The 21337-nt window shown below is 32.3% G+C and overlaps 2 protein-coding genes across 7 annotated transcripts in view; both read right to left on the reverse strand.

Moving 5' to 3' along the window:
* Positions 1 to 21337, reverse strand: part of LOC118735715 (protein tyrosine phosphatase type IVA 1) — a 140870-nt gene that overhangs the window by 26496 nt on the left and 93037 nt on the right. Inside the window, exon 1 of one of the 6 annotated variants that reach the window (XM_036465639.1) lies at positions 18215 to 18498. The exons of 4 other annotated variants lie outside the window; for them this stretch is intronic. The gene's annotated coding sequence lies outside the window, so the exon portion shown is untranslated. Of the gene's footprint in view, positions 1 to 4614; positions 4868 to 18214; positions 18499 to 21337 lie in introns of those variants that run through there. One more of the 6 variants, XM_036465640.1, reaches the window with a different exon arrangement.
* LOC118735719 lies at positions 18739 to 19183 on the reverse strand. Its single transcript, XM_036465646.1, has one exon. The coding sequence runs from the start codon at positions 19093 to 19095 to the stop codon at positions 18970 to 18972; it is 126 nt and encodes a 41-aa protein (XP_036321539.1). The 5' UTR covers positions 19096 to 19183; the 3' UTR covers positions 18739 to 18969.

Below are 21337 nucleotides of genomic sequence, written 5' to 3' on the forward strand. Positions count from 1 at the left end.
TATGACAACCAAGTGCATTGCCCAGCTGCAAAACATAGGCGCTTTTTATAGATACATTGATGTAAGTAGGTACGTACGGTTGCATGCAGATTATCGAGTATCAATGTACGATTTCATACATACAGTCAGCGTCAAAAATATGAATATCAAGACGTTTCTTTATTTATATTTTCCATACCCAATTTTTCTTATTTTTTTTTTTTATAAAAATATAGTTAGTTCAACAGCAAAAACCAGCAGAATAAATTTTTTCAATTTCATATATAACCCGGGAAAACTCAAGAACTACCCAAAAATTGCCATCAAAATTTTCAACTTTTCAATTCCATTTTTTAGAAAAATTCTGGGTATGCAGTTTTGTAGCCCATTAATTTTAGTATAATAAAGTGCAAATTTCAAGTCTATAAATATTATCGTTGATTTTTGAGGTTTTTTTTGTCGAGGGTTTTGCGCATATTCTTCCGTATAAAAATAGATTTTGTTCATGCATTAAAATCAACGGTAATTTCTAGTCATTGAAAGTTGCGCCTTATTATACTAGCATTTAATGGGCTACAAATGTGCGTACTCAAAATTTTTCAAGAAATCGAATTGTAAAGTTCAAAATTTTTATGAAATTTTTTTGGTATTTCTTGAATTTTCCCCCCGAGTTCTATATGAATTTGAATGAATCGGTTCTGCTGGTTTTTGCTGTAGAACGAATTATATTTTTATAACAATAAAAAATGTTATAAAAAAAATTGTATGGAGAAGATAATTGTCAAAACGTCAGGGTATTCATATTTTTGACGCCGACTGTACTTGCATATATGTATATGTATATATACTATATGTATGTATGAATATGCATTTCATATGACGTGATTTAATTACATTGCACCAGCTAGACGCACACGTGTGAATGTTGCATTCACCCAGCAACAAATTTTGAACATTTTGAGAAGTGCTTATTTTTGTATCAATGGAGTAACACAATACAAGTCGCCTTAAGACAATTTTCGCTTATCCAATTCGACATTTATTCGCTTACCTCCAACGACATGCACATGTTAAAATAATGCATTCTGTAAACGAAAAGGTAAGCGGTTACTCTCAAAAAGTGCTTCCTTAATCGAGAGTAACCGCTTAGCTTTTCGTTTATTGCAGGTAATTGAATAAATGTAAAATTTCTTGCCATTGCATTACTCCATTAATACAAAAGCAAGTGCTTCCCAAAAATTCAAAAGTTTTTGCTGGGCATGTATGAATGTGCTAAATATACATATGTGGTAATGTAAATGGTAAAAGGCCGACGCGCGTGTGCCCTATCAAATTACCGTAATACCTGCTTTAGCGCTGAATATGTATAAAAATAAAGTGACTCAAACAATCATTCACATGCTGATTTCTTTAAACATTCACAATGTTTAAAGTAACATTTTTTGTTGTTAACATTTTCTAAAAAAAAAAAAACCTATGCTATATTCAAAACCTCATAAATAAAAGTTGCAAACTTAATAAAAAATGTAGATAAATTCAAACAAAAAATTATCAAAATCTCGAATGTTTAATTGAAATTGCTTGAGAATTTCGATTACACAGTTTTATAGCCGATGAAAATTTAGTAAAAAATTCAAGTTGAATTATGATACAGATACACGTATATTAGCGTGTGAGCCGAAAGTCCGCTTATTTAGAATTATGATTGGTAATAGCAAAAATATGGCTCATTATGCTCTAAAAAAAATCTGTGTGAAAGATGAAAATTTTTGGTCAATAACTTAAGCTCGCCTAAGTCCATCAAAGTTCATTGTGCTCAAAAAATTAAAATTAATGAATAAATTAATTCACAAATTTTTTCACTAAAATTGCAATTATCTTCGAAAGTATTAGTCCTACATAATTTGGTATATGGGCCATTTTTGTAGAGAATCGAAATAAGCTATGACATTTTTTTTTTACAACTTGAACACTGATGGATTTGGGCGAGCCTAAGAATTTGACCAAAAATTTTAATCTTGCACGCAGATTTTTTTTTAGAGCATAATTAACCACATTTTTGCTATTATCAATTAAAATTCTAAAAAAGCAGATTTTCGGCCCACGATGGCCACGTTGGCGGCCCTTTGCACTTTTTCAATATGGAAAAACTAGCTAATGCCCGTTTTCTTCGTGGCGCCTGATAAGAGCTTGTGCATTGGCCAATGCAAGAGTTGCATTGAAAAGCAAACACGGGTTGTAAAGTAAAAATTATTATTTTAGGTTGAAACGACTAGAGAGCAGAACCCTCCTTACACATATGCCAAGAATAATAGCCTGCGAGGCTCTATGAAATTCTAAGCCCCTTCCTATGTTATGCGCTTTACCGATGGTCTTACTTCCGCTGGTGAGATCTCTTCTATGATCTTGCAACTGCAACATTGGTATGTCATGTAAGCCAATAAAAGTCCTTATAAGGAAACGGAAGAGCACAGATGTGCGAGACCAATAATCCATTGATATACCTAGCTCGTTCTTTCTAAGAATGACGTGTTCGAATCTTTCCTTGCATTAATTCGATTCTATAAACGTGGGCTATCCCTATCAAAGATGTACGGCATTCAGTAAGGGAATTTGTATTATCTGCCTGACTGCCGCAGAAGAAAAATACTTAGCCTAGGTTGTTGATCAAAACTTCGTGCTGCCTCCTGAATTGCAAACACTTCCACTTGGTACAGTCGTGATGCGGTGATGTGCCTAGAATAGCTGAATGACCAGAAATTTCTTTGATCAATTAACGACCTCCTTTATGCCTTACAGCTGCAATAATGGCCGCCCCGACCAATTCCATCAAGCGAAAGTAGATTCAAGATTCCATTTATGCAAATGGGCACTTACACAATTTTCCGCTTATTTGGATGCGTGAATTCGGAAAACATAAACATAGGGCCAAAGCAGACCAGATGTATGGGGGTTTCTAAATAATATGACTGCAGCGGGGTCTATTGGGTTGGTCTTTATTAGAGCAACAGAAGCCAAATCTAAAATTTTTAGAATTTTTGTCGTCGGTATGTTTGTACGCGCATCACTCGAAAAGGAATGCTTATTCACCGATGTATTTCTAGAGGTCTAATTCAAAATATAGAAAAAAAAGTATCAGAGAGTTGCCACCTGCAGGAAAATTACAGTTTAAGTAAATTGTTAAGATAAAATAAATATTGCAATGCGGCTGTCAAAAGAAAGAGGTTTAAGAAGGCTTAAAGCTGAAAATATTTTTGTGGAGGTTGCCAGGTGTTTGAAACTTTTAATTAAATTTAATTGATAGGATAAATTCAATTATTGCAATATGGGTATCAAACTTAAGAGGGTTAGGAAAGTTTACTGCCCAAAATATTTTAGAGGAGGATTGCCACATGTTTGAAAATTCTAATTTAATTGAATTGATAAGATAAATTAAGTATTGTAATATGACTATCAAATTTAAGAGGCTTAGGAAATTTTACTGCCCAAAATATTTTAGAGGAGGGTTGCCACATGTATTGCTATTGGTCTAATTTAAAATAATAAAATTAATTAGAGTTGCCACCTGTAGGAAAATTGGAGTTTGAGTAAATTTTTAATATTTTGATTGGCCCGTAGTCATAGTCAAAATAAAGTCGACTTTAAAGTTAGTTGCAGCTTTTTGACATAATTTTCAATGGGATATCTGTCAAAAAAGCTGCAACTAACTTTAAAGGCGACTTTATTTTGACTATGACTACGGGCCATTGTTTTTTTGAGCTCTAGGCCTAGGGTAAATAAAATGATTGGATGTCTTATCTTCCTTTTTGTTTATTACTGTCGATATTTCGCCTTTAATCTAAAGGCATCTTCCGGAAATCTTGGCTTTGCCTGGTCGCCTGGTACATTTTTAAGATAAAATAAATATTGCAATGCGGCTGTCAAAAGAAAGAGGTTTAAGAAGGCGTACAGCCGAAAATATTTTTGTGGAGGTTGCCACATGTTTGAAAATTTTAATATCAATTGAATTGATAAGATAAATCAAATATTGCAATGTGGGTATCAAACTAAAGAGGTTTAGGAAAGTTTACTGCCCAAAATATTTTAGAGGAGGGTTGCCACATGTTTGAAAAATTGTATTTAATAAAATTTATAAAATAAATGAAATATTATGATGCGGGTATTAATCTAAAGACGTTAAAGAAAGTTTACTGTTGAGAATATGGTTGAAGCGCGTTGCCACCTATTTTAAAAATTTAATTCAGTTAAATTGATAAGGTAGATATTTAGTTAGTTTATAAGTTAAATTTCCATCTAAGTACCATCGAAAATAAATTAACTAACACCCACATAAGATAAGGAGTAACAATACAAAAATACTTTGGAGGCGCAGTGAAGCACGACGGGTATTTGCTAGTCTTAAGTAAAGTTTAAAAATTCCATTTAGGTATATGGTTTTGGTTAAAGCTTGCACATAATTTTCACAGAAAAAAAAAAAAAAAAAAAAATAGAAATTTCGCAAAAACTTAAGTTAGCTAATTTTTAGAAAATGTCCTTTAAGATTTCCGTTTCTATATCGTAGCCTGCATTAGTTTAAAAGACAACATGCAAATATACCTACATATACTTAAAAAAAATTCTAAATTTTATACATACCACAATTAGTAAAATTTCCAAAAATATGTGTATGCACTACGTTATTCGTTAGTATTTAGCTGTAAAAGTAGACTATTTATCACACGAACTGAGTTTACAATTTCATGAGTTTACGACTGGTGTTAGGATTGTATTTAGTATGTGCTTTTGGGCGTGGGCGTGGGCGTGGGCGTTCTCAACAGTGCCAGCAAAAAATGTTTAAGAGAAAATATATGTATGTAATTTCGTTCAAAAATATGTTTCCACAGCTGCAATATACTCTTTAACTACAACAACAATATGTTAACGGAGTTATGTGCTGCTTTGTTGTCTACAGCTAGACAGGATGCTATGCTTTTTTGCTTGCCAAAAATTTCTGTTTTATTTATTTTGATTTTGTATTTTTTTTTTAGTGTTATGCCAACGAAATTAACGTGAAAAATATTTTTGTTTTCTTCTTTGCTTTTTTACACTCACTGCTTTCAATGCTCTTTTATGTATATATATTTTATCTTGTTTTTATGTTTCCGTTTTTCAGTCTTTCTGCGCTTCTCTCCCACTAATTTTTTCTGTTTGTTTTCTCTTGTTTTCTTATCACAAATTTGATGCTTTTTTATTTATTTTTTGCTGCTGCTGGCAATGGAAAATAATTTGAAAATTTTATTTCCGTCTAATATTCACAGTGATACAATAAAATATGCAGAATTTTGTGCGAAATACTTGTGAGTGCTTAACAGATATAAACTGAAAGAATGTTTGAATAAAAACAAAAAAAAAATAAACAAACAAAAACTCGACTGAAGCTTGTACTGTTACTTGTATACAGTTAAGGTCAATTGCTTCGACTTGCAAATAAGAAAATTCCCCGCCATAAATGTGTATACATACAAATGTATGAAAGAATGCGTACCCAATCAAAATGCCAATCAAAGCAAACAAGCAAGCAAATATATTTACAGTGCCGGACAAAAGTATTGGAACAGTGAATTTTTCGCAATTTATGCGAAGGTTTTTATTCTAATTTTATTTAGCTAGTTTTTTTTTTCTTTGCTGACCGTGCTGTTATTTGCTTTCAACCAAAAAAAGATTTTCGGACATACTTCGCACGTAAGAAACTGCATGAAAAAATTGTCAAAAATCAAGTAGGCCTTTTAGCAACTTCAAACAGCACTTTGTTATAATAAAACTGTTTTGGTTATAAAGCTGCATACTTGGAATTTTGTAAAAAAAAAAGCTGATTAGAAACTTTAGAGATTTTATTTTCATGTTTTTTGTTGTATTATGAAATATATTAAAAACAAAAATCCAAGCAAATTGGAATTTGTGCCAATGCTTTTGTCCGGCACTGTATGCAGGGAAAAAATAAAGCAATAACAATATATTGCAAGCAAAAGTGAAGTAAACAAGCGACTGAAATTCGTAGTAATCCAAAAAATTTGGGGATACACCACGAGCTAATTAAACAACATGCAGTGGAGGTAGAAAGGAATTTAATATAAACAAAATATATGCACAGCTCTGATTATTCGGCTACCGCGGACGACAAACTCACTTCCCAGAGATAATTCCGAATTAACGAGGTGATGCGGATCAAATTTTGGAATTCAAAAGCGATTTCGATAGATATCTCTTGATTATGTCTATGAGAAAGACTCGCCAAGTTTAAGCCTTACCCTCGCGAACAATTAATCACATAAATGTCATGAATCCGTTGGAAGTGCCTAAGGAGCTTAGGCTTGTTACGGCTTTTGTTTAATGCTAACTGAGCTCTATGTTTGAGCTAAAACTGCTTAACCAAATGGCTTTTAAAACTAAGCCTTTTACTAGGAGTAATTTTCGAATATTCTGATTTCGTTTACTGGTTTATGCTGAGAACTTGATTGGCACGCGATAATACGTATTGCCTGAACATAAAGAAATATCGCGTTCACGAAGCAAATCTACTGTTGAGGCATCAATGGTATTCTTTGGATCATTGCCATCGAGATGGATCCTTAAGCAGCAATATCGAAACTCGCCTCCAAGTCCAAGAAATCACGTAGACAAAGCTCCTTAGACTCGATGGTCCTGTAGATCGCATATACCAAGACACTGTAGGCTCGAATACGTCAATTTATCTTAATAATTTCTTAATCTGCTCCATTTTTTCTTTAAATATTGGAGCTTATTACGAATTCAAGTATAATAAAGTTTTTATAATTTCGAGCAAATTTCCATCATTTTTTATTAAACTTGGTTTGTAGACAAATCGATTTCTGCATAGGGCCATCTTCAGTGTCATTAAGATTTATGAAAGAAACAAATTCTGTGCTTATAAGATACAAAAGTACCGAAATTGCCTTTTCTCATTGTCACTCGAAAAATAATAATTCCTTTTATTTAACAACTTTGGGAAGTTTTCAAATAGAATATTCATTTAAATGGCAATGGACTTTGGCATCAAATACAATATACATATCTGCGAAGTTTCAAGAGTGTGCAACCAAACTAAAAAAAAAAAAATGGTAGCATGCAGAATATCTGTTGCAGCTATTTTGTAATTTTGGAAATTTTACGATTTTTTTAATTTTATTAATTAAAGATACTTCAAAATGTTCTTCTTCGTTCCAAAATGAACGATTCGGGTGTAATAAAACTAGTAAAATATGTCTATGATTTGAAAAACTAAAATTCCATTCTAAAAATTTGTATTAACACTCTGCACATATATTTTAAAATTGTTATATACATCGGGGAAATTAATATATACATATGTGCAGAAGGAATACTGTGTAAAGGTCTTCAACGCTAGCATTTAATTACTTTTAAATAATATGACTTTTACGTTAAGGTGTGCAAGTAAACTTGTTAGATGACTGCGTATGGCGCTACGGGGCGTATACGCTACATGCCAACCACGGATATATGAGCACGAATAGTTATTTTTTACTTTTTTACCTCGCTTTTATTAGCTCGGGATGTAACTATGTAATATTGATAGGAATTGCTTTAAACTTCAATTTTAAAGTAACCTGATGACAGTACGAATGGAAAATTTTAATAGCGAGGTTTTAGTTTTTTAAACTATAATTTTATTTATTTTAGTATATATTTTTTATTCCATTTTTCCAATTCCATTCCATATATTTTTTAAGTTTAATTTAAATACAATTTCGCGATGAAATCTTGTTCTTTATACAAAACTGAATATAATGCCTTTTGTAAGTCAATTGTGCCACCATTTTCGACTAAAAACACTGTGGTTAGATTGGGATACAGAAACAGGACGGGCTTTCGGCGACAAATTTTTCAGTCTAATGTTAGTGAGTCCAAGGTCTTTATTACTCGATGAAAATCCGGTTAGTTTTCAATGCTTTAAGGCAAATACTTATATTTGAAAAATACTGCAATAGTTTGAAAACAAAAATAAGAGAGCGAAAAAAGGTCTCCAGTAGAAGTAACATACATATGTACCTCCATCAAAGCTTTCGTATAGCTCCGCCATATCTGCGTCTCATTAGTGAGTGAAGAAAACTATCCAATAGCACGCAGTAATTTTTATTAGCAGCAACTGAAGCCGAAAATTTCAAATGTTTTAGCGCGTTCCACCCGACAAGAACTCAATAGAACACTACTTGATAAACTCCGATATCAAGGAAGGAAGAAATTACAGTCCTACAAATAGCTCAAAGGCAGAACTATGGGGCAGGAAACCGATGCTCTTTTGGTATTTGTATTTTGGTATTTGTTAGAATTTCTCGTCGTAGTACTATATAAAATCAACCGAAAGAGCGGAAAAGGAACACTTTCAATTGAGTGTAAAGAGTCGCTTTCGTGAACTTATATTTACTAGCGACTGCGGATTTAGAGTACCGTTTTAGTGGAAATAACGGCTCAACACTTGCAGAAAAGTTGGCAAAAATTAATTCAGTTCATGTCTAACGTAAATGTTTCGGGTATTAGTTAGAAATTTATTTATTTTTTTGGTCGAGTTCCTCAATTTCCTTAAATTTTATGCCGCAGCACAGTGGTGCCAAATTAGAATTTACTATTCAAAATAATTTAAAGCGTTTTTGTATTTTGTAGTTTAAAATTAATCGGTTGAAATTTAGAAGAGATTATTAGGGAGCCTAATTTTTGAAAGTTTATTTCATTATATTAAATTTTTTAGTCGATATTTTGAAAATCGATTTTGCTATTCTTGTTATTGAATGTTACATAAAAAGACAAAACAAAAAAAAAAATTCAAAAGAAAAATTTGAAATGTTAAAAAAAAAACATCTAAAAAAAATGGAAAATAGTATTTTTTATGCCTACAGCAGGCAATGGCCAACCTTCATTTACATTTCTGCAACGAAAAGGTTTAAAGGATAAAAGGCCAACTGGCGTTCAGAGGCGGCATAAAGCTGTAAGCCTCTTCATTTTTGGTAACACCCGTCAAGACCAGCATTGGGAGGAGAAGCTCGGCCCAGCACTTAGCAAATGCGTGAAGTATCAATTCTTTTTTTTTTTTTTTTATAGAATTTATGCTATTTATTCTTGAGAAAAAAAAACATTGGTCTACGATTACAACCCAGACATAACAAAACAAAGTAGGTATATGTAAACATAGACAAATATCAAAGAAATCATCTATAATAGCCAATTAGTATTTCTTATTATAAAACAGAAACGTCGATTTTGAAGGTCAAAAACCAGCTAACTTAGCAGCAAGGCAATGGCCAATTCAATTCAAGTCACGTTACAGCAAATCAACAAACAGCCAACAACAAAGCCAACTGAAAAGCAAATTATTGAAGTGAATGCTTATTCAGTCTGCAAGAGAGCAAACAAAAAGTATTTGGATGCTTAAACAAAAGTAAATTATGTACATATGTACATTTGTAAGTGAGTAGTAGATATGCAGCCAGATAGGCAATAAAAGCATAGCAACGATGGGGGAAAAACGTTCAAGTTCAATGTTATTTACAGGGGGAAGTTCGATGGCATTTGCGAAGGTGTTATTTATGTACGTATGTACATACTACATACATACATATGCAAGTAAATACGTATTTACATTCACGATTGCTGAGCAAAGGGAAATTAACAAAATTTAAATAAATAAATCAAAATCGACTAAATAACCAAAAGCACATACAGTAACTCACAAAAAGAAGTACACAGTTTTGTTTTTTTTACATTATGCAAAATGATTTTCATGATAAATATTTTTCTTAAACTTGTTATACAAGTATATTTCATACTACACTGCCGGAACAAAGTATTGGCACAGCAAATTTTTAACAATATTTATACTAATATTTTTCCGCCTATTTCGTATAAACATATGATTCATTATACAACAAAAAAACATAAAAATATAATTTATGAACTTTGTGCAAAACTCGCGAAAATCCAGTAAATTTTTATGCAAATTTTCAACCTTTTAATAGGATTTTTTAGAATTTTTTTGAGTATGCAGAGTAGCCCAATCAATTTTATTATAATAAAGTACAAATTTTAAGTAGCTAGGAGTTACCGTTGATTTTTGGCTTTTTTCGCGCAGTGTCTTCCATAAATTTTTTTTTATTTTTCGAAAATACTTTATATGGAAAAAGTGCAAAACACGTTCAACAAACAAATTTCTCAAAAATTAATGTGATTTTTTACTAGAATTTAATGGGCTGTAAAACTGCATACTTACTCAAAAAAAAATCTGATTAGAAAGTTTAAAATTTGGATGAGAATTTGCTGAATTTTCGTGAGTTTTGCACAAAGTTTAGGAATTATATTTTTATGTTTGTTGTTGTTGAATGAACCATATTTTTATGCAAAATTGGCGGAAAAATATTAGAATAAAAATGTTTCCACATATTGTGAAAAATTTGCTGCGCCAACACTTTGATCCGTCAGTGTATAACAAAAACCATAAAAATTGAAGTTTAAAACTTATTGCAAAATTAAAAAAAGCGCGAATTCTAATGCAAATTTTTAAACAGAATTTTTAGAAAATTTTTGGGTATGCGGTTTTATAATACACTAAATTTCAGTACAATAAAGTGAAAGTTTGAAGTGGCAACACGATTGCCAAAAAAATTATCAAAAGTCAACGAGAATGTTGGGCTACTTCAAACATACGCTTTATTATATTAAAATCGAATGCGCAATAGAACTGCATACGAAAAAATTTTCTAAAATTTCTAAATAGGTGTTAAAATTTGGATGAGAATTTGCGATTTTTTTTTAATTTCGCAATAAATTTCAATCTTTAATATATCTAGTTTTTGTAATGGTGTGGACTATACTACATATTTGTATAAAAAATTTATGAAAAATATTTACTGTTTGTTATTTTATGACCTAATTTTATTTACACTCACTTATTGATTTTTTTTGTTGTTGTTTGGTGTTCCCGTAAAAATTTTCATTAATTACGGCCTGAAGTCATTGAAAAATACTTACCATGAAAAACATTCTGAATATTGTAAAAAATAGCTATGCACTTTTTTTGTGAGTTACTGTATGTATTAAAAAAAAAATGAATTTATAATAAAAATTCAGGGACAATATAATATATATTATTAATGCGGATTTGACAGCAACGATTGTTATATTAAAATGCTAAATATTCTCCATACAATAATTATGCAGATAACTAATAATGAAAAATATTTGCTGTCTCTGAGCTCTTATCGCTTGAAATGATTTGATTAGGACTCGTAAACGTAAATACAAAAAAAAAACTAAAAAAATAAAAAATAAACATGTGGACGTAAAATGAAACGAACTGATAAACTTTTCACTTGTATAGACACTCGGGAAGAGCGACCAAGTTTACTAGACAAAGATTGGCATAAAGTGTTATGTATTCTGTCTGCTTTTTCTCATACCGTTATCTTATACTCTAAAGTTGCCAAATCCAATCTTTTTGTTAACTCATATTCTGATATAGGAAGCAGGAGAAATTAAAAATGCATCGCTTCCAAAAGTTAAAGGCAAATTTTGCTAAGTCCAGAAGAGCCACAGAAAATTCAATAAGCCCAAAATTTTACGAAATCTTTTAGTTAACATCGAATCCTTTTGATGCACATTAAGTTTGGCTTTGCTTCAAACATACACAATTTTGTATTGAAAGTTCTGCAAAAGCTAGCAATATGCGAATCTTTAAGTGTGTCGGAAAAGTTTTACGAACTCTGTAACGATTTCTTTGCTTATTTTCAAAGAATGCCGGGATCATTATCAACTCGTAAGGAAATTCCAAAAGGCTTCGTTCCAGAACGATTATCCTCCGAAATTTCGTAAAAGCATTGAAGTGTGTATAGTGCATTTCAGTTTAGAAAGCTCGGCAAAAAATAGGTAAAGGAAATAACGAGTTCTTAAAGATTTCTCTACTTTTCCGTGTACACTGAAAACATGTTTCGCAGGGTTGTCTGCTCAATGAATTGACATGTATGCCACGCGCTCTATACAAAGAAAAATTGGTTTTACTTCTGCCAGCGAATTATAATTTATTTATCGATTTTAAACTAACATGAACATATTTCGGCTTAAAAATTTACAAAAGGAAACATGATAAAATACGGTAGAAATATTAAAAAAAAAATTTATTGTAAAAGCCTTCTCCCGCAAATGGCACGATAGGACAAAAAAGTAAGTAAAGTGAAAATATTTTTAAAAATTATATGAAGCTGTAAGAAAAAATTTTTTGAAAAAAAAAAATTATCGCAAAACTATTTTCCCGTAAATGGTCCGATAGGATAGGATACAAAATTAATTGTGCGCGATTTCCATTGAAGGTTTTGCAATAATTCTGCTAACAAAGAAAAAAAATACTTCAATTCTTAATGTATTTTGAAACAATTTCGTAATGCAAGTTTTATGAAAATGTGAATAACTCAGCAATTTTTTATAAAATTTTCGTTCTCAAAGCATCACTCCCTTTTAACTTTTATGTGAAATGAACCCATTCAAGCGCGAAAAAACTTCAGCCCAAATCTTTTTCACTTGTAAGCTCAAAGGATGTGAATGGGTTAGTTTTCATTGGATGGTAAAAAAATATAATTTTAATGATACCACTGAGATAAAAATCGGCAGAGAAATGCTGAGATTATTAAAGATTTCATAAAAACTGCATTGAAAAGAATTTACAAAACTACATTAAAACTATGAGCATTTTTAATCTGCCGGGCTATTTATAAAAAAAAAAAAGTATGCAAACCTTTCAGCATCTTTCTATTCTACTTTGTTCCATTCTACTCGTATTTCACTCATATATGTACCCACCACTAAAATTCGATTCTTATTTTACTCGTATCGACTCATAATTCACTCGTATTCTACTCGCAATCCACTTGTAATCGACTCATGATCCACTCGTATTCTACTCATAACCAAATCCAATTGACTCATATTCTACTCATAATCACCTCGTAATTGGTTCGAAATTTACTCATATTCCAATTATATTGCAGTCATATTCTATTTAAAATCCACTCGCACTCTATTAATATTCTACTCTTATTTGACTCGTATCGACTCATAATCCACTCGTATTCTACTCCATAACCCACTTGTAATTTACTCATATTCTACTCTTATTTTACTCGTATCGATTCATTATCCACTCGTATTCTACTCATAACCCAATCGTAATTGACTCATATTTTACTCCTATTCCACTTATATTGTACTCATATGCGACTCGTATTCTAATCAAAATCCACTCGCAATCTACTCAGACTGTACTCGTATTCAACCCATATTCACACTCCACTCATATTCTACTTATATTCGACGTGAAATCTACTCTTAATTAACTCATCCCATACACACTCAAGCACGTTTTTTTTTTTCAAGAAAAACTTATCCCCAATAATAATAATAAAATTTGGCGATTACAGTTTTACTGGGTGCTTAGCCGAGCTTCTCCTCCAATTCGTGGTCTGTGCCCTGATGTTATAACACAAATACATAGTTGGACCTACAATTCCGAACAGAAAATGATCAAATCAGAAGCTTTTTCAAATCAGAAATACACTCGCAGGTGAGCTAGTATAATTGAAAGAAACTTAAGATTTATGGCGGCAGAAAATACTCGTTTGTGAAAACAAATTTTAGATGCAGGCATAAAAAAGGCCAAGCAAAAAGGAAAGCAAAAACTTCTATTGTGTGCGGCATCCTAATGTATGCACCTAATTTTCTGAGTGTATTCATTGAATTGTTATTGTTCGCCACGTACTTTTTTCAGCCAATTTTCCATGCTGTCGTCTGGAAAAATGTTATTTGAGTATTTTTTGTAATTTTTTTACCTAACTAAATTTTTAATTAGTGGTGTCCTAATTTCTAGCTGCCACACTGGACAGCAAAGCAAAGTAAAGAGATTTCTATTTGTTTTTTGGTTTTTAGAGTTATACTAACTCAGAGGTACGACAGCAAATAATCTCAGTATAAATGCGGCATTAGTGGTATCTTAGTGATAATTGAAAAGTCTAGCATTTTGAAGTAACCAACTGCCGCTGACATCTGTACAAGCAAAATTATTCATGACTTGTAGATTAAAGTGCTAATCAGCTTTAACTGAAAGTACTTAGTGTTGTTTTGCGCATTGGATAGATAGGTTAGGGTGGTCCAAAAATGTATGTGGAAAAAGTAAAGTCGGAATACGTAGGCTCTTATCCCCTAGGATTATTCTATACCGAAAAAATATGCTCATATTTTTTTGAGTCAAAAAAATATTTAGAGGTCGCTCAAAGCGGTCAAAGTTTCCCTTTTATTTTATATGGGGAAAAACCACTTTTCGTAGAAAAGGCGTAGATTTCTATAAAACCAATATTTTTCGATCTGAAAACTCTGCTTCTCTTCAGAGATTCCCAGTAATAATATCTAATTATTTATTTAACCATTTTTCAAAGTAACTATATTTTATAGGTCCGCCAAACCGTCCTAAAGAATGCCAGAAAAAGCAATGGGGGGATAAATAAAAAATATTTAGTATTCAAAATTTTTTAAATAAGCAACTGGATGTTGTTATTGGAAATCTCCTGAAGAGGACCAAACTTTTCTGAGCGAAAAATTTTGATTTTCAAGAATTCTATACCATTTCTACGAAAAGTTGTTCTTTTCCCATTAAAGATACAGTGAAAGCTCACATAGACGGTCGCTCTAATAAGCAAACACATTCTTGGGAACGAACATTGGATGCGGACACTCACTCTATTTATGAAAACAAGGAATTTTTAGCAAAAAAAAACTACTTAAAAAATTATATATATATATATTTCATGATCCACTGATCGGATCTAACCCAGATTAGTATGGGACACTACCTTTCCGATGCAAAAAGAATTATCGAAATCGGTTGACGTGGTCCAAAGGTATGCGGTAACATACATAAAAAAAAAAATTAAAAATATTCCGACGAACTGATAACCTGCCTCCTCCTTTTTTGGAAGTCGGTCAAAAAAAATCTCCCGTAAGCGGACGCGAAGCTCTAATAAGCGGTAGTTTTTTTTAGTCTGATGTTGACTCTTGCGCATGTAAATGTACAAAGTAAATACATACGTCCATATTCAAAGATGTTTTCTTTTTTTAAATTTTTTTTTTACTTTTCTTTGCCCTTTTCTTGCTGCTTCAGCAAAGCGGGAATGAGATTGGCGATAGAAAAGAAAACGCCATAAATTTGAATTTATTTTCCATTCATTCTGTTTTTATCTATTGAAGGATAAATATTATCTCAATTTAGGCAACCGCAATTAAAATTTTTTAAAATAGAATTTTAATATTATTTTTTCCAAAATTCCCATAAGCGGACAAAAATTAAGTGACCATCGGTGTCAGCTTATGGGAGCTTTCACTGTACCTGGAAAACTTTGAGCGCTTTGAGCAAGCTCTAAATATTTTTTGATTTAAAAATAAAACAATAGGGGCATATTTTTTAGATATAACTAGAAAACTACTTATTTTGGACCACCCTAATGTACATACATATAATACCTGCAATGAAAGCCTCTAGTTCTACACTAGTCTACAGCCTGCTTTGTAGTTCAACTGATCGTCACATTAAACAGCGCGAACGCAATAACAACTGTTGCTTTTAAGATGACGAAGTGTTCGAAGAAAGAGTGGCGAATTCGTCAGTTAAAGAAATGAATTTGTAAATTTTAACCCTACATTATCATATTACGTCTAGCAATGTCCTTCAACTCAGACTACATGCGTACGAAATGTTTTAGCCATCTCTCTGAGAGATAGTCGACATTTCTCGGCTACTTTAGAAGTAAACAAAGCATTTTTTTTAAGGGATTTGGCAACCACCTGGCTGTAAGTGATAATTTGTATTCCAATGCTAGAAATTATATCACACTAGGTACCAGTGATGCAACCTTAGAAATAGCCATCAGGTCAGCTTGAAAAACTCTGCAGAAATCAGGCAGACGAATAAACACAGACTCCAGCCATCGCAGTGGATGCACTCATCCTCTCTGACTTTATACGCTTTCCACTCACATCTACTTAGTAGGCATCCGTGTTAGGTATTTTAGTTTAAAATTGCGGGTTGGGAAGAAGTAATGCCTAACTTTTGGTAGGCCAAAGTGATGTGACATGGTGTCTGACACAATTGTGCTGCAAAAGATAAATGGTTGTGACTATATAGTCACATATAGTATGTCAGTATTGCATGCAAACTGTTAAGGTCACTTAAGCCAACGTGAACAGCGCCTTCGTGACTCCTGTTCCTAACATAGAGGTTTGTTGAAAAACTAGTAATCTCTGTTCATCCTAAGAGGTTTAAAAGCTCAACAATTATACTGGACACGTAGTGACGTCCATGTCAAGTTAACCTTGGAGGCTCTTCAACCTAGTCGTACGTAAATGATACTCCAAACAATTCCGAAATTTTTCGGTCAAAAAGTGCACTTTTCAATACACATTTTTTCTGTTTCATCAAAAATATGAGGACTGTAGCCCTATCGAGCGTCAGGAGGACGGAAATATCTTAAATTCAATACCTACCGTCTCTATCAATAATTGTCCCATGCTAAGAACTTGGATCAATTCTCATAGAAATTTTAGTGGGCAAATTCACATACAAGGGGTAATCAAGTCAGAGTTTTCTTGCGCCGTGAGAAATTTACAAACCACAAGGTAGAGAGAGATATAGAGAGAGAAATTGAGAGATATGTGATAAAATCAATGTCCATTGTTCGGAATGCGCCAGTGATACCTACGCCAAAATTATAACTGGCGCTAGCGTCATTGAAACTTTGGATTAGCCCGACATATATTTGCGAAATGCTTCAGAAGAAAATTGCAAAAAATGTCAACCACAGTTGACGGTTGTCTCGGTAAACTTGCCGTAAAGCATCGTTGGGCTACGTGAATTAACCGCTGTATTTCACTAGATGGCCTTGGAGCTGGGCCCGAACATATCGAAAATTTCTTGCTAGAAGAATAAATACAAGAGCTTTTCTTTCTTGAGAGCTGCAAAATTTTTAAGAAATTTTGCTAGACAATTTTTTTTTATTAACTTCTTAAGCGTCATTTTATATGAATTTTTCATATTTTTAAGATTGAAGATTAGCATTCAGCTCTCAAGAAATATTTTGAATTAGTAGCAACCAAGTAAAAAAAAAAACTTTTACGTATAGAAAGAATATTTACAAAATTTTTTTTTAAATAATTAATGTTTTCATTTTTAGAGCGTTTTTTTGAGAAAAAATAACTTTTCTTACAAAGCTTATGAAAAAGACTAGACAAGTTATAAATAAGTTTAATAAAAAGATAATAATAAGAAAATATATGGAAATAATAATAATAAAAAAAAATATTAAAAAATTTAAAAAATATCGAAAAATATACATTTAAAAATATTTTACGAAATTTAAAAACAGATTAAATAAAAAAATAAACATATTACCAAAAATTTTAAAAACCAATTTCGAATAATAAAAAACAATTTAGTTTAAAAAAACTATAATGGAAAATTTTCGTTGCCACTGAAATTACAAAAAAAATATATATGCAGGAATTCCACCAGGGAATAAAGAGGAAAAAATAATAATAAAAATAGACAATAATGCCGGATTTTCACTGGGCATTTAAAAAAATACCTGCGCCATTGCTTTTATAAAAAGTCATTAATGCTGAATTTCCACTAGGCATTAAATTACAAAATTTTTAATGATGATGATGGACATTAAAACCCTCGTCCACAAAAATAATCATCTGGTCTGCTTCCATTAGTTAGTTTTCATTTGGCATTTTTTATATGGCACACATCTTTGTCAATAATGCAATGACTCGGGTGTTTTGTCATTTCAATGCCTAGTGGAAACGCGGTATAAGTTCATTCCCATTTTTTAAATGTCATAGGTTTTTTTGCCATTTCCATGCCTAGTGGAAATTAGGCATACGTATTTTCAATAATGCAATGACTCAGGTATTTTGTCCTTTAAAGCCCAGTGCAAATCCGGCATTATTAAGTGCATTTTCGGTGATGATGACATATCTAAATATTTTATAAATATGAGCGACAAAAAAAAGCTTTGTTTTCCTAACAAACTTAGTTTAATTTTTTTATTGTTTTTTTTTTTTACATTTCGTTTTTGTAAATTATTTATTTTCTTGACATGTATTTTTATGTATAATTATCCGCAATTACCTTTAAAACTTTCTAGTTGTTTTTTGTTTAGCAACCTTGTTTCGAATAATTGCGTTTTTCTTGTGACGTTTTTTCTTTTTGGAAATTCACATTTAAATACACAAAAATTTACAATTTTGTATGCTTGTTGCTATGTCTCGTTGAGCTTGCTATGTAGCTGTGTTACTATAGCGATTTCCACCGAAAGAACCTGTACTAAAAATAGCTCGTACTTTTTTAAATTTTTTCACTCCACACCTCTTCACTTATAATTTTTGTTTGTTTTGTTCCAATTTTTACTTATTTATCGCTTTTTCACAATTTTTTTTTGCTAATACGTATGTATGTATTGTATGTAGCTTTTTGTTGCACTTCTTATTTAATTTATTTTTCTTTTGCTTTACTAATATCTATACACTTTTCGTGCGAGGTGAATGCTGACGTCAATGGACACTCGCATATACATACAAAGAATATATTTTAACTTAATTTTTCGCAAATTTGGAAGCGATTTTTTCGCCAGTTATTTCAATTTTTTTTTTTTAAAGCAACACAACCCTTTTTCTCGTTGCTCTTCGGGCACTTGGAATTTTTCAGCCGTTGCCTCTTATTTTAAATCCAAATGCGCTGCGCTGAGTGCTTTGTTCACTTCCGGCGTTTCGCAGTTGCGGCGCTTTGTTGCTGGCGTTTTAGGTTGATGATTTTTTTTAAATTTACAATTTTATTTACTTCTTTTTTAGCGAAACTTTCGCGTTTTATTTTTAGATTTTCTTTTTCTATTCTCCCGCTAGACGACGCGATTGAATTTCCATTAGATATCGACAGGTGTCAATTCTAAGTCGTTGGTCGATCACAACATTCAACAGAGTGGAGTTTCTGCGAGATGAGCACAGTTTCATCATTTGATGGCGACTAATGCGACCGGTGACGTTCACGTTTGCTTGCTGCCTGCCTGTCGATTTGGCAAAAGCTAGTGGCTGAGGCGCTGGTATGTGAGAATTTGGCTACAAAGCAAAAGCGATTATGGCGACGATGTCTTATCGCAATGTTGGCGCAACGACATAGCAATGTGCATATGTATTAGTGTAAGGAAGGCGAGCGCCAACTGAGTAGCTCGGAGCAAAAGTGTACTCATGAGCAGGGTTGCCAATAGAAAAATTTGTTTCCGCCCACAAAAAATGACAACCGCCGAAATGAAGAATACAAGCTTTTTTTTTTTAAGTAATTTGAAAATTTACAATATATTTCAAAGGCTAAGAATCTCATTTGTAAAAATTCAAAAAATAATAGAAACATTTTTCTTTTGTTTCTTTAATGTTTATTACTTTTTTTTTATAAAATTTAGTAAAAATCAACAAAATTTTACAACAACAAACTTTTTATTAAGCATTTATAGAAACATTCTAAGTATACATTTGTATATACCATTGACTTCTAGCTTAAGAAAGTGCTAGTTTCAAGTGGCTAAGAATTTGCGTTGATTTTTGATAATTTTTTTGCCCAACATACTATGCATGGACGAAAATGCGCTACACGTATAAGTTAATTGATCCGACCAATTTTGGGCGGAAAATCAGATATCTGGCAACACTGCTCATGAGTGCTCACGTCGGATGTTGGGTGGTGGTGCCGCCATAGGATAGTGTATGTATTTATGTGCTATTTAAGCATTTTGACAGTAGCTAACCGGTTAAAGGGCAACAACAATACCAAAAGCAAGTGGGCACACCCGTTTATTGTTTGAATGGGTGATGCGAGAGCGAGAGAATATCAAGTAGAGCTCTTGTTGCACGAATTTTTTTAATTATTGCAGAAAAGAGAGAGAGAGAGTTGGGGATAGAAAAAGTCTCCAAAACGTTGCAGAGTTGCATGTTGTTGAAATATTCAGTTCTAGCATTCAAAGTTGCCGGTTTGGCAAATTTTTTTCCAAAATTGGTAACTTTTTCGATTCGGTGAAACATGTTTGCCGCGTAGAGTAAACCAGCAAATATCCCAGTGTACTGGCACCCATATGAATAGAATTCTTTGATTTTCTAGTGCTCCAGAGTTTGAGGTTTAACCGCGTAAATACAGCCATTCGAGTATCCTCATAAAAACGTCCAACAGTGTCAAACCAGATGACCTCGGTGGTCAAATGACATCACTCCTACGGAAAATTGCGCGTCTTATAAAAAATTATAGCTGGATATCGAGTTGAAAGTATGAAAAGCTTTGATTGCCTGAAAAGCTTAGTGTGGGATTTTACCTTTATACCTTACCATTCGGATATACTATATATATATATATATAGTTCTGCACATTAATAAGTTTGGCAATTTTTTGTGGAATTTGGTAACTTTTTCTGGTGACTTTGTTAACAAATAATGGCTAATCTCACCATGTTCTGTGTGGTACTAATTATTCCTATTTTTCGGAATTGATAGCCGGCACGAGAAGACCGGTTTAATTTTTGAAATAACCATAATCAAAAACAAAAAAAAATTGGGCGTGACCATTCCGCTTTTCTCAAAAATAGTAACCGGCTTTTCGAAATTGGTAACCGGCTTATGTAATGGAGCGTCTTGTTTTCAGCAACATTTTAATTAGGGCGTCTCGCCATGCTCTGTGCGGTACTAAGTATTCGGATTTTCGAAATTGGTATCTAACCGGTACAAAATAAAAAACGATTAAATTTTTGAAATAACCAAAATCAAAACAGGCGTGACCATCCCGCTTTTCTCAAAATTGGTTCTAAAAACCCGAGTTTTCAAAATTGGTAACCGGCACAAAACCGAATTCATTTTTGAAATTGCATTTTTCCACATTTATGCGTCAATGCTAGTAGCAGGGAAGTGAATTGTCGATAGCTTTTAGTTAATTAAGAACATTTCCTGTCAAATTGATAGATGGGCATTTTCTTATTTTGATTAAAACATTTTTCTGAACAGCATGGTACCTTTATTAGCCTGTGCGGTTTTTTTTCAGATACACCTTAGAAAAGGGAGCCACATTGGCCACTATATACATATGTACATATATTACATATCTCAACTTCGAGTCATTCTTGCAAGCACCTTAATTCACAAACGCCCTAACCAACAAATTTTTTATTTTACAGGAGAAACAAAAAACATCAAATCAATCACGTATATGGTGTTTTAAAAA

This window comes from Rhagoletis pomonella, unplaced genomic scaffold (genome assembly GCF_013731165.1).
Source record: "Rhagoletis pomonella isolate Grant_MI unplaced genomic scaffold, Rhpom_1.0 Rhpom_scaffold_00003, whole genome shotgun sequence".
NCBI lineage: Eukaryota > Metazoa > Arthropoda > Insecta > Diptera > Tephritidae > Rhagoletis > Rhagoletis pomonella.